Source organism: Ammodytes marinus (genome assembly GCF_949987685.1).
Source record: "Ammodytes marinus genome assembly, chromosome: 9".
Taxonomy (NCBI): domain Eukaryota; kingdom Metazoa; phylum Chordata; class Actinopteri; order Uranoscopiformes; family Ammodytidae; genus Ammodytes; species Ammodytes marinus.
Genome location: NC_137213.1, coordinates 12,722,583 through 12,736,751, shown reverse-complemented (window position 1 = coordinate 12,736,751; position 14,169 = coordinate 12,722,583). Strand labels below are relative to the sequence as shown.

Sequence of the window (14,169 nt, the reverse complement as noted above, 5' to 3'; positions counted from 1 at the left end):
TATATTTTTTTTGTGAAAGCAGAGTCAATTATAATGCCGGCTGAGAGGGGTTCCCAAACTTTTTCATATGACTGTATATATATACAGATATGTTTATCTGTATGTATAAGTATATATATAATATTGTGTTTTAAGAAGAGCTGGAGGTCATGTTTTACTCACACACTCTTTTGTGCTTCACTGCCTCCTGCCAAAACCTAAAAACATTCTACATCAGGAGCACCAGAGGCAAACATTTCAGGAATAACACGCTGTTGTCTACACTGTGACCCTGTGGATGTTATAGCTCACATATCCTGAATACATTAAAAATACAGATCTTAATGTGACTGTCAACATTTCTCAAACCCTGTGTGTCGCATATAAATCAGCATTAAAGTTGTGCCACAGGTTTTTGTTGCAGCTTTATGTTCCTAAAAGAAACAGTCTTAAAACACAGCCTAGGCTCTATAAACTGATATGTAAACAAATAAAGCCTACCATAGCTACAGTAGCAACATGCCAGTTTACAGAGCCTAGGCTTTGTATTAACACTGGTTTTTTTTTCAGCACTCAAACACACAGACAGGTAGCGGATCTTGACGAAATGTTCACAGATTTTGACAAAAAGTGATTTGACAACAAACACTCTCCAGAACCACTAACTTCACCTTTCATTTAAATCAGTTGGAAGATTTTTTTTCAAGGTGCAACTTTACCTTTACACCCATTCAAGTAAGTCGAGAAGGAGACGGATTTACAAAAAGGAGACAGTTGGGGGAGACAGGATGGAGGAGTTCAAGTCAAATTGATTTATAAAGCACTTTACAAAGCAGGTTCGTCCCAAAGCACTTTACAGGGAAACAAAGACCCAGATAAGAACAAGAGACAAGACCCATTTAGATAAGAACAAAACTTAGCCGTGTCCATGTTTTAACGTCCTAAATATGTGTTGTTGTTTTTTCATCTTAGTTTGGGGAGAACCGTAATGTGCTCCAGGCCTTGCGGACGCTGTTGGAGGAGTTTCGGGAGGAGCTGCAGGAGGAGGAGACGCGGCGGTGCCAGCTGCAGCAGTCCTACGCCAATGACAAAGCCGCCTGGGAGGTCAAGTGGGCCGAGATGAAGTGCCAGGTCACACAGGTATACAGATGGCATCTCAGCGCGCCCCTCTTCCTTAAAGGGACAGGGACACAATCTGCTGTAGAAAAAAGTTGTTGGCCCGTTCAATTATAAGCAGCAAGGCGACAGTAAACATGTTGCCGCCGCCACGGTTGACTTCCCACTCAGGGCAAAACGGGTAACAAGTCGAAAAAACGACAAAGTCATTTTAGGGCCTTTCACTCGCGTATTTTGCAATGAAATGAAGTTGTGTCTTTATTCCATATCCATATATGTGACAAACGAATGGAAAGAATCGAGTTAACTATCACCCCTTCATCAATTAAAGTAAAAGAGGAAGGACGGCTTCCAATAAGACAACCAACTAATTATGAATTACTCGCTTGGCACGATGTCATGGCTATATTCTGCAATTGTGCAAGCTAATTCATTCAGTTTTGTGCATAATTGTTCAATTTGCCTGTAAGCAGTAGAGCATTTATTACTGAACTCCAGGCAGCTCTCAAACAGTCTCTGATATTCCTTATAGGAGTGTAAATAATCTTCATCTCAACTGATATGAGCACATGAAAGCTGACACCTTTCTCTACAGAGGCTCCTGGCAGACGATTTTTGTCTCAATATCAAAATGATTTAAATATGCAATTACAGTGAAGCCTTTCGAGATTATAGTTGTTCATTTTTCCCAGATTTATTGTATGCAGCAGCACTTGCAACATTGTGGGACACTGAAACTCTTTACTGACACCCTGGAAAATAAGTTTTTTCTAGTGGATTTTTTTGACCAAAGGACCAAAACCAGCATACATTTAAAAGCAGACCTGAAATGAAGAAATATGCGCCAGAAAGACCAATTTAAATAACAGTTTGAAGAGTTTAAACGATTATCAGATTCCAAAACTCGGAAGCCGATTTTCATAGACAAATGTTTTCATCCTCGGTTTCCACTATTGTAAGGTAAACTGCTAAAGGCTGAATAACCCTTTGCACGCTGCAAAGTAAACTGATTAGTGCAATGTATGTTTTGGTAGCAGGCAATTTGGGTTAAGGGGTGTTGTTGGTGTGCTTTGCCATCTCTTTGAGGCACAAAAGTGAGAAATATTCAAATTCCACACCTGGTGGGATCAGATTAAAATGTAATTTCAGGTATAAACAACGTTGTAGCGCAGAGAGGGGAAATTGAATCCCTGTTGTTTTGTGCTCCTGATGGTCATCGCGGTGGGAGCCTCCTTGTCTGCTGTGACTGATCTGAACTGGAGATTTTCTTTGCCCTTTGAAAGGCACAGCACGATTCAGACAAAGGCAGGTAGATAGCCAGCAGCGTGGAAAAAGAAAAATTGAAGCTTACAATCAATTTTAGGATATTGTTTCTCTGTTCTTTTTATTTTATAAAAGGCTAGTTTTATAAGGAATTAAATAACTATATTCCTGGAATGACTACTGATAGTAGTCAAGAGGCCTAACAGCAGGTGCCTTAGCCCCCTGTTAGGTCTATTGCTGCAACCAACTGTGTCTTTTCTTTGCTACAGTATATCGGGAAGCAAATTAAGCAGATTAAGTTAAAAGGGGAAGAGTATCTTTTTAACTAGCAGCTTTTATATGGTTCATATCCTTCCACAGAGCAGAGGTCGCTGAGGGCCTCCATGAAAACTAATTTACTTAATTTCCTCTGATAACACTATGTCAAGTTCTTTTCTAGCTCCTTTTGAGCTTGGTTCTGATTAAGACTTCAAAACACTTTTTTCTTCTTGATGATTCATTACACAGCTTAGCGGAGCACAGCAGGATTGGAAATTACCCCTCACCTGTGTATTCATATGTGGACGTGAGGAGGAGTGATTCCTTTTTTATTTAAAGTCGCTGCTACCGGATATTAATATCGTCGCTGAGGGCTGGCTCCTGTTTCATTCTCTGGTTTGGGCCACCGGAAAAGTGTGAGGCCTCCTAAATGACCGTCTATATTTATAATGTCTTACATCTTTGATCTCTAGTGTCAGGTCACCAGCTATTATTACTGTACATGTTATCCTCCCCGCTGTGTCATCAGACAGTTTTAAAAGGTAATATAAAGTGATACAAGGCAAACATTTGTGAATGGGAGTTATGTAAGCTGGAGGCAGACTAGACTGCCGGATGTTGCCCGATCAAAGCCCGTCTGATGATAACAACGCTCTGTGTCTGCACAGGGAAAGAGAAACTTCCACACTGGGTTGGCTCTGTTGTTCTGGAGCTTTTAAGTTTTGTGTAGTTCATCTGAGACCTTCAAGTCCCAGCCTCTCTAGAGAGCTGTTGAAAATATGAATTGGGTGAAGGCAGCACTCACTCATGTTTCAAATTTGTGTCCCATTCCGCCTTAAAACAACTACTGGTACTTTGATACCTTCAGTGGTTTATTCTGTAATAGTGGACTTTTATACTGAGAACAGCCCCGCATTAAAACAACACAGGGCTCTTTACTTGAGTTTTTCAATTTCAGGCAACTTTAAACTTGATATACTCCACTGCATCTCAGAGGCAGATATTGTCCATTATACTCCAATGCATTTGTCTACCATCTTTAGTTACTTTCAAATGTATTTTAAAATACTGTGTATGCGCTGAAGATTTTTTTTTGTTCCAGTGCCCACACAGTATGGAAAGGTAGCTGATTGGGAGAAGATATCCACTTATTGTGACCAAAAAAGTCGAACCTTCTTCACACACAGTGGTCCAGATTACATGATTATTATTTTTCTAATAACGCTGCTTTTTCGTTGTCTATATTATCTGACTTGATAATAACTAATAAACCCAACGTCCCTGTGTTTTTTTGAGCAGTTGAAAGAGGACGCTCAGGGCAGGGTTGGAGGCGAGGCGCAGGGCGGTGAAGGAGAAGGTGAGGGGGACACAGACCCAGACTGTCCCATGGAGCAGGAGCGTGAGGAGCAGCGTCTCCTACTGGCCCAGAGCCACAGCGACTCTCTAGACCTGCGCTGGAAGCTGCAGCACGGGGAGAAGAGGTGGGGACGAGAGAGGAACCAACTGCTGGAGAACTTCCACCTCGAGAGGCAGGAGTGGGACGGCAGCATGAGGGAGCTGCACCGCAAGATGGAGAGGGTGAGAGAACGGGGGAGATGGAGAGAGAGAGAGGAGGGGGGAGATGGAGAGCGAGAGCGAGAGAGAGAAGGGGGGAGAGTTAGAGAATAGAAAAAAGGGAAAAGGAAAAACATGGTTGAAATTTGAGTCAAGTTATAGGCTCATGTTTGATCAGTCAATCAGAAGAAAACGTTTTGTTTTTCTACAGCATTTGATTTAAGTTGTATAAGATCTACAGTTGTTTAATTTATACTATATCAGGTCTCCTCTTTCATGTTGGCATCAAAGTTGAAGATTAAAGTTCATTTTTGACCTCGAAAAACACTTTTAACTGAACTGCTTCATCTCAAATTATACATAACTAGAAAAACACATCACATACAGATCTCAAGCCTTTGCTTGTTAAGCGGATGAATGAGATTGTGTTGGAGTAGAATAGAGACACAACTGTCACAAAGAACCCAGAGTCATAATCTTCTCTGTTGTCTCGAATGGTTAAAGATAGATGCAAAAATATGATGAGGATGACTGAATAATTGATGCCCTTTGGGAGGTTTGTGTGGTTTTCAGGGCAGGAGGAGAGAACATGATCTCGTTAATATGATACAAGTGTGAGACTATTGAAATATAAAGCAGAGACTAGAATAATAACAACAGGAACAGCTAAAAAAAATCAAAAACTGCTGATGCACCGCTGAATGGAGAGACACGGAGCAAGAAGCAGAGATGCATTATTCAGCAATGTTGCTGCACACTTTAAAACACAGGTCACTAACTGAGTGACTGACTGATGTGGCTGTTCTCCTTTAACCCCCGAACATTAAGCACTTTACTCCAAATGCTGTAGGTGGATTATACTCACAACTCAAATTCAAAGTCACAAGATCAGACTTAAAAAAAATACAACACTATAGTATAAATAGAATTCACAGTAAAAATCATGTTAAATATCCCCGGAAATAAACAAAAGTTGCATCTAAAGCATATTTAAGATGTGTCCCATCAACTCAAAGACAAATATGATTGATATATAAATGATCATTTAAATCTTGAAAAAAAATACATTCTGTTCATGTGTTCTGAATATGTCTCTCACTTAAAGGTGCAGTGTGTAATATGACATCATCAAGAAAGTTCTACAAAGTTCTAGAATGCAACGCTCCCTGGGTAACTCCAACCCTTTTCAATAATAACAGAAGCTACAGTGGCCTTCAAGGACAAGAACAATTCTAAATTTTAAACAATGCACCTGATGACATTCCAACTATGACACTTTCAAGATGGCGGCACTAGGCCTTGGTCCAAAATATGCAGAAATATGGACATATATGAGACCCTTTCTAAGGGAAAAAATAATAATTCAAAACATTTTTTTCAGCTATTATGCACTAAATTAAATGTACTTGTGGATATTATAATTACGTTCTACAAAATCTGCTAGGAAATAAAATCCAAAATTCTACACACTGCAGGTTTAAGCTGTTATGTAGACGAATAAACACAAAATATAAGAAAAAAGTGTTATAAAATCCAAGAAGAGAGATACATATATTTCTGCGATTTAAAACCTTTTCCTGAGGAGCATTTGAAACAAAAGAAATGTTCATCTAATTAAGACACATCATCAAATGTAATTGAAATTTGAGGGATTAGGTTGTTAAACTAAATTCTATCACACCTACACACCGGTCTTAAAACCTCCTCGTACTGATCCCTTCATTCTTTGTGCAGATGCAGAGAGAGCTGAACTCCCGGCGAGGCGACTCCATTGACGTCATAGATGGCGTCTCGTCGGGCCACAGAGGCGTATTCTCCCCTCAGGACAGTCCGTGTCACGTCGCGCGCTCCCCTCGCTCCCCGCGCTCCTCCCCCTGTACGTCCACCCCGATACCTGCCCCCCCTACGCGCTCCCATTCTGAATCTGAAGCCATGGAGGAGCACGGGGCTGCACTGAGACTCAAAGGCCCAACGGAGAACCTGTTCCTGGATGCGCTGACTCTGGACCCCCTCATTGGCCTGGTGGACCACCCTCCATCCAGACTGGAGAGCGAGAAGAGGTTCCCCTGCATGAAGGAGGTAACACAAACACCACTCATAAAACTTTATTTTAAAGGTCACATATAATGATATTTTTCTGGTTCAGATTTGTAATTTGGGTTTCGACCAGAAACGGTTTACATGGTGTAGTGTCCAAAAAAGGCAGTTAGATTCAGGGGTATCTGGGGGTGTGCTTTTCTCAGGTGGAGGAAGTGCTAAGTTAGGTTGATGGGGGGAGGGGGTGGCTTGGCTTCTCCCCTTATGAAGTCATAAGGGGTGAGAAATCTGACTGTGGTTTTTGAAACAAGGTTTTTAAAAAGGTGTAGGTGGAGAAAAGGAGAAAGGATTGTTTGTTCTCATACTTTGGGGTCTCTAGAAAAACCATATTAATGTTGAAAAAACATTGTATAAAAGTGTATTTTGGATAATATGTCACATTTAAGCTGGTTTGTTACTTGAGATTTCCCTGTTCTTGAATGATAGATATTCCACTGTCTATTAATGATCATCCTCCCACACTGAAACCTTACCCCTTTTCCATAATAACATCGTTGTATCTGCTGTGTTTCAGGCTCTCAATGAGATTTCAGAGACAGAAGATGATCCGGATTACCCAGAGGACGAGATGGGCGGCGGGAGTCTCCTCAGGTAACCTTGTGAAAAAGCTTGGAGTCACACAGAGTTCAAAGAGTGTTTAACGGGCAAATCATTCCTAAAAAGCCGATGCCGTTTCTCATAGATGTCAAAGGTAAGAAAAATCACCAAGATCTGGTGTGAGCGGCTGTGTATTATTCAGCCAGCAGCTGCAGTTTTGTTGCTCGTACGTACACGTCGGTCCCTCTGGAGATCGGCTCTTGATTCTATTTACTTTGACTTGAGGTGACAGTGAGTTTCTCTCTGAAAGTTTCTCTGTGAAAGTTCACTCTGCTGTTAAATAATTCAGACACTGCAGGTGAATAGGGTAAAATGTTTAACCTATAGATACCATTATGAAACTTTGCCTTTGACATACATACATTAGAATAATACATTTTTGTATTAAATAACTTTTTCATAAATGTTTGAATAAATATTATTAATACTATTGTGTGTGGCTCGCCTTAAAACATTGAAAAGTTGCATTTCAGAATATACAAACACATATTTAAGATTATTTTCTCCAGCGGGAATACAAAGGGTTCCAGAGGGTGTTTTCATTCAGTGTCACAGCTGTTGTTAATAATGATAAATTGTATTTGTGTTTCCCTTTTCCAGAGCCAAGTCGGTGTGCTCCATGAGCGACTTCCAGCGGTTGATGGACAGCTCGCCGTTCCTCCCCGACAAGACTCGTCATGGCGACGATCCGGGCCAAGACGACCTCACTCCGCCTCTGTCCCCGGACGACCTCAAGTACATCGAGGAGTTCAACAATAAGGGCTGGGACTTCCCATCATCCACCGCTGTCAACAGACCCACAGATTCCAGGGTAGGAGACCCCGTTCTTGATCCATTCCAGCCGGCATCCTGGTTCCTCACCACCAGCGCCACCCTGACCACCAGCACCCTGACCAGCCCCGAGCACTGCCACCGCTCCCCTCTGAGGGGCAACGTAGCCGGGGCAACGGAGGTGGGAGTGGAGCACCTAGGGGTTCACATCCTCACTAGTCCAACCCGGCATGGGGTCACTGAGCTCCCAACTGACCAAGACCCGGACTTCCTTTACGCCAAAGGGACCAAAGCTAGGGGCGCAGGAGAAGCGGTGGTGGGTGCGAGCGGGTCGGACGAGGTCTTCGGCAATGGGAGGTGGCCGTGTGGGCTCCTGGAGGGCTCTGGGGGGTTGAGGACTTCTCCTATCCAGTCTCCCATCTGCCCCACGGTGGGCTACACCTCCGCTCTAGAGCTCCAACTTGCCAGAAACATGAGCGACGATATGAAGGAGGTAGCCATCTCCGTTAGGAACGCCATACGCTCTCCGCCCGGGCCCGTCTCCCGGGATACCTCCTGCCAAACCAATGGGTTCACCACACGAGGCACTCAGACCACACAGACCATCAGCGTGGGTCTCCAAACGGACCTGCTGAGGAACCTGACCAGCAGCCCGCACCGCTGCCTCACTCCTAAAGGTGGCAACACGCCCATTTCCTCCCCGTCGCGCAACGTAAGAAAGATGCAATACTCTCCCGTCATCCAGAGCAAGTTTGAGAGACCTTGCTGTTCGCCAAAGTACGGCTCGCCCAAGCTCCAGCGAAAACTGTCCACGTCCTCCAAGGCTGAGCTGCCAAACCCCAACCGTGCACCCACTCCCACCACACCGCAGAAGGGCAACAGTGAGTCAGCGTGGGCCCGCTCCACCACCACGCGGGACAGCCCCGTTCACACCACCATCAACGACGGCCTCTCAAGCCTCTTCAACATCATCGACCACACGCCCGTGGCCTACGAATGCATCCAGAAGTTCAACAAGTCCCCCAGTCGCTCTCGTGCAAACCCTAGCCCTACACAAGCCGAGCCCAGCCCCACACAAGGGGCCACGGTTGCTTCGGACCCACCCTGGAACATACAGGAGTGTTTGCGGGCTGCTCGTGGGAGATCGCCAAGCCCCGTGCAGCTGATAGTGGAGACACAAGGAGACAGAAACCAGGAAGTGAGCATAAGGCAGGACTTATCTGCGCCACCGGGCTACTCGCTAGCTGAAAACACAGCCCGCATCCTTAATAAGAAACTGCAGGAGCAAAACTTTAGAGACGAGAAGAGGCTGCCGGTTGGAGGACAGAGCAAAGACGACAAAGGACAGTCGGGATGTATGGAGGTAAATATGCAGACTCACTGGATACCTCGCTCCATCGTTCATTTGATCTGGGGGCCATGTTTTATGACAAAATAATATGTAAGACTTTGCCTTGTATTTTTAAATGGAATGCAATGGTTGATGGCAAACTTAAAGAGATGGTTCAGTCCTTTTGAAATGGGGTTGTATGAGATACATATGCATAGTTAGTCTGTGACCTTATGGAGATGGAGTTTGGGAGAGACGTCCCCACTTCAAAAATACTAAACTATCCCTTTGAAAGATATCTATTGAAAAATCTGATAAACTTACATTATAATACCACTTAACATGTTCATGCTTTTCTTCTCAGATCAAAAGCACTGACTGATGCAATGGTAATGTCAAAATATTCGACCCTCTTTAATAATGAGCTTTCCTTCATTGCTCTAGACAAGCTTCTTCTTCAACTTCTGTACTTTTTTTCTTCACTGTAGTAACTTTGCTTTTAATTCTGTGCTTTAACTATCACACAAGCCCGACCGAAACCTGGTCTGTGCGTCTGATAACTGGAGAAGTGAAAAATAAATGATCTGGCAGTAGAGATAAAGAAGTGCCATCCTTGCTACAAAGTTACATAATTCCTCATTATCAGTCACTCTGCAATGCAATGTTCAACTAGAATTTTAAGTGGCTCCAGTTTTTGAAGTGATTTGATCTTCCCCATATCAAAAATAAACCAGAAAAAAGCGCTAATGAAATCGGCACTGCGACATGTCGGTCGGGCCAATTTCTTCACCACCCATTCATCTGACCTGTGGGGAGAAATAAACGACAGACGGAGAAAAACATATTTTTTTGGTCATGTTTAAATGACTGAAACAGGGACAGAGAGAGAAATGTATCCAATTTGTACCCTCAAGTTTCTCTTTTGGGTCTACTTGTCTTAGATAAAAACTTTAGAAAAGTAGGTTGTGTTGTTTTGAAGCTGTACACAAAAACAATGCAGCAAAGATAAACTGTATATCTGAAACCACAACATGAAAAATAAGCAACATAATCCCACATATGGTAATTAATACGTCCGCTAACATCAAGTTTCAATCAGGTGCCGTCAGCAGAACAGACAGAATAAGAATAGAGTCTATGTGATAATACGCATGATAAGTGGAGCGTGTGTTTCCCGTCATTCACTGAGTGATGCAGTGACTTATGCGGATGATGGACTGCAATGGAGGAACCCTATATGTTTATATTGTAATATAGACCAGAATATGGATCGTATAGGCCTATGGTTTTTTCTTTCTTTTTTGTTGTTGCTTCAAATGGATAGATGCACAGAAGTGAGTGTAAAAGTTTCACCAGTGAAAGTACATCAGCGTCAAATTCATTGTACAAGGTATTTAAAATTGCAATAGCTATACAGTATGTACCACAACATGGCGAATTAACTGAAACAACATTAAGTTTACAATGTCGAAATGTCTGCTTTTAGCCAACCCAGTAAACTAGGGCTGCAAGTAATGATTATTTTCAATTAATAGTTTAATTGTTTAGTCTATAAAGAATCAGAAAATATTGGACATTTCTGTTTGAATTATTAAAGAGTTAGTGACATCAGTGTAATAATCTTGTAATACAAATTGCCTTGAGGTGTATGTTTTACTACCTTTATTTAACTAGGAGAAACCCATTGAGATTAGAAATCTCTTTTTCAAGTGTTTTTTCATATCACCCTGGTTTTAATTTTTGGTTATCCACCAACACTTCCCGCCTTGCTTGAGTGTGTCCACATCCAGGTCCCACTGTCCCTTTGTGTTTTTTCCAGGTCTAAAGTAAATGGGTGTGTGTGTGTGTGTGTGTGTTTGTGGTCTGCGGGCTCAATACTCGGCCAGCTTATTTCTCCTGGTCAACCTTTTTTGCCTTTTGCTATGCCAGACTTGTGTCTCCTTTTGCCCAAATTTTAACATTTCCCGCTCTATCTCCCACCCCCTACCCCCCTCTCTCCCCTCCTTTTTCTGGGTGTTATCTGCTCTTCCTCCTCTTCCCCTGTCCGCTGTGCTCTGATCCAGAAACACACTGTCTTACTAACAACTCCTTGGGGACTCTAAAAACTCTGCTTGTCTCCGTGATGTAAGTTCCTCTTCCTCCTCCTCCTACAACGTTGTTTTCTTTAGCGGTGCAGTTCACCAGCCACACCGCGGACCGCTCACCTCACGCCCTGCAGAACCTTAGCCCACCTCCTCCTCACCCAAATCATTACTGCATGCTTCACAGGACAGTGGCAGAGTGTGTGAAGCCATCGCAGTCAGTGGTGTCAAACGTTGTGCGACGGCCATCCATTTGTTTCTTGGTGTTTATTGCGCGCATGCTCACTTTATTTGGTATAGCTGTTGTTGTTATTTTTTGTTTCTTTAAAGGACCATAGTGGTGTTTTTGCATGTTTTTAGTCCATTAACCATAAATCACGTGCTGTTCGCCTATATCATACCACACATTTTTAGATTTTTTAAATTTTTACTTAAATTATCCACCAGTATGGTATGAAAGTCAACTAGAAGAGACTCGCACTAGATCAATTACAGCGAAAATGTACTTATTGATAGGCCTATGTCAAATGTTGCTTATGTACTTCTCACTACTCACGATACAATGAATTATAGACTGGAATTAATGGATCTAAAAATAGTCAACTTTAACATTAGCGAAATACGCTAGTCGAGTGGACCACTTGCTAACGTAGGTTGCTAATGTTTCGGCAGGTTGATTGTCATACCATACAGATAGCAAAATTTAACTAGTTGGCTTGATAATGTAAAATAATGGCATAGTTCCTGCATAACCGGCAGTATGGTCCTTTAAAACCAAAACACACAAAGTTGTTTCTTATTTATTGATCCTGTCACAGTTTGGTTCATTTTGCACCAAACTGTGAACCAGCAAAATATGACTCTTTTGGACACTTTGGAAGTATCACCCTCAGCGCAGGTTGTTAATTGTCTATTGGACTACCCATGTGCTGCTTTATCTGGATTATTCTAACGCTGTGTTTCTACCAGGTCGTCCTTTTTGTCACCAGTGTGTGTACGACTGGATGAACTGTCACGGTTTCTTTGTGATGTTTTACTTTTGTCACTCTTTTTCATCCATACAGTGTTTTCTTTCCTTCTTCCCTCTTACAGCCCGAAAAACATTTGCTTTCACACTAACAAGTCCCCCAAAGACTAACTGAAGACGACAGCTGCTAACACTCATCTAAACCCTGTCACCTATACTGGGCATTTTTTGTTTGATGCCCTTGGTGGATATTAACTGGTAACAATTTGCATGCTCAAAGGAAAAATCCACCTTCAGATGCTCCGACACTGTTATACAACATATTATCAGTATTGTCAGTGCATTATTATAGAAAAAAATATGCAGTGAAGATGTCTTATCTTTTTGCATATAGATGTGGCTGGGGCAAAGAGTGTTCTGTTCTCTTTGAATAACTCTCCTCGGGGGTGGTGAGTTCTAGTGCTTTGAGAAAGATTTGAGAGTCGCCGTCTAAAAAGTCATCGCATAAATTTGTGAAAGCTATCAGGAAGTTCTACGAGAAAAACAAACGTGATAATCGAGACAAGGATATTGTGAATCTGGTCATTTTCTTGTCAAAATATACCCATCAGCCTGCCAATGGTCGAAAAATCCCTGTGTGTATTATATTTGATTATTAATTAGTTAATATTAGTTAGTTGTTGTATAACCGAAAATAAAGATGTAGTCCATATTTGATCAATTAAGTCTAGTTCCATGATTCATATCTGAAAAAACAAATGTGCCCACAAATGCAAATCAATAATCTGTTTTAACAGTGTCAAAGTGTGTTGAGGTGGATTTCTCCTTTAATGTTGAAGTCAGGGTTGAGGTAAAGTTGTTGCCTTCAGCGGCCACTCCTTTGAGCTGACTTTGTGTACACATTACTGGTGCATGATATGTGGCGTTGTGTGATCTGATATATTAGCAGCACGCAGGAAATATTATAATAACCCACAAGCCGCCCATTAAACGGCAGCCTGTCTGTGTTTCCGGTGTGTACACGATCCATCAGTCGGATTCATAAAGCAATGATTTATTGATGGAGATGTCTATCTGGCGCAGACGCCACCCATTCGTCTCTTGTGACTTGTTCGTATGGGCTTCCTGCAGGTTGTGTTGTAACTCATCTCTCCGGTGGATTTCTCACATATTTTTTTCAATCGTCTGACTTTATTTCTGCCTTCGGTTCATCCTCTCACGCCATCACAGCCTCACTGTTGTGTATTTCTAGCAAGAACTAGATTGTTGTGTTTTTTTTTTAAAGGGGATCGGTCTCTCAGCATCCTTGAGCCGAGATCTAAAGCCTGGAGATGAGCTATTTATAAATCAGGCCGGTGTGTTCACCCAATCACACTCTGACATCATTCTGCCGAGAGAGAAAAACATATTGGCGTTTCTGCTCACGTTTTCTTTGTCACCCAGGGGACGCATGCATCGAAGTCTGTGTAGTTTCGACAACTTTCGTGTGTGTGTGTGTGTGTGTGTGTGTGTGTGTGTGTGTGTGTGTGTGTGTGTGTGTGTGTGTGTGTGTGTGTGTGTGTGTGTGTGTGTGTGCGTGCGTGCGTGCGTGCGTGCGTGCGTGCGTGCGTGCGTGCGTGCGTGCGTGCGTGCGTGCGTGCGTGCGTGCGTGCGTGCGTGCGTGCGTGCGTGCGTGCGTGCGTGCGTGCGTGCGTGCGTGCGTGCGTGCGTGCGTGCGTGCGTGCGTGCGCGCCACGGATAAACGCCTGAGGTTGCATTATTCGGTGTTATAGAGTACATCTCAGTCATTGTGAAATTATGCATTCATGCATCACTAAGATGGATGTGAATGCATTACATCCATGTTAAGTCTAAAAGCAGGACAGTTTTGTCCTTCACCTGACATTAGCACTTTAGCCGCCTGTGTGTGTGTGTAGTTACACACCTGTATGACAGGGAAGTGGTGATTCAGTGGTATGATCGTCTTTGAGGCTGTAGTTTGTGATAGTGTTGTTATCTATTGTTTAACGGGGCAGCGTCTTCCATATTTTGTTAATGCCTACATAGGACCAATGGAACATACTGTATGGCTGTATGTTTAGATGGCTTTCAGGCACTTTTGCATTATTAGGTGCCACATTGGAAATATCAGTGCTTTCTGAAAAGTCTTACTGTAA

At 42.7% G+C, this 14,169-nt stretch overlaps 1 protein-coding gene across 1 annotated transcript in view; it reads left to right on the top strand.

The window, feature by feature from the left end:
- Window positions 1–14,169, top strand: part of mtcl1 (microtubule crosslinking factor 1) — a 60,182-nt gene that overhangs the window by 43,515 nt on the left and 2,498 nt on the right. The window contains exons 10-14 of the mRNA XM_080033517.1: window positions 952–1,119; window positions 3,916–4,194; window positions 5,905–6,249; window positions 6,782–6,858; window positions 7,465–8,998. Of these exons, the coding sequence (XP_079889643.1) occupies window positions 952–1,119; window positions 3,916–4,194; window positions 5,905–6,249; window positions 6,782–6,858; window positions 7,465–8,998 (2,403 nt within the window). The remainder of the gene's footprint in view (window positions 1–951; window positions 1,120–3,915; window positions 4,195–5,904; window positions 6,250–6,781; window positions 6,859–7,464; window positions 8,999–14,169) is intronic.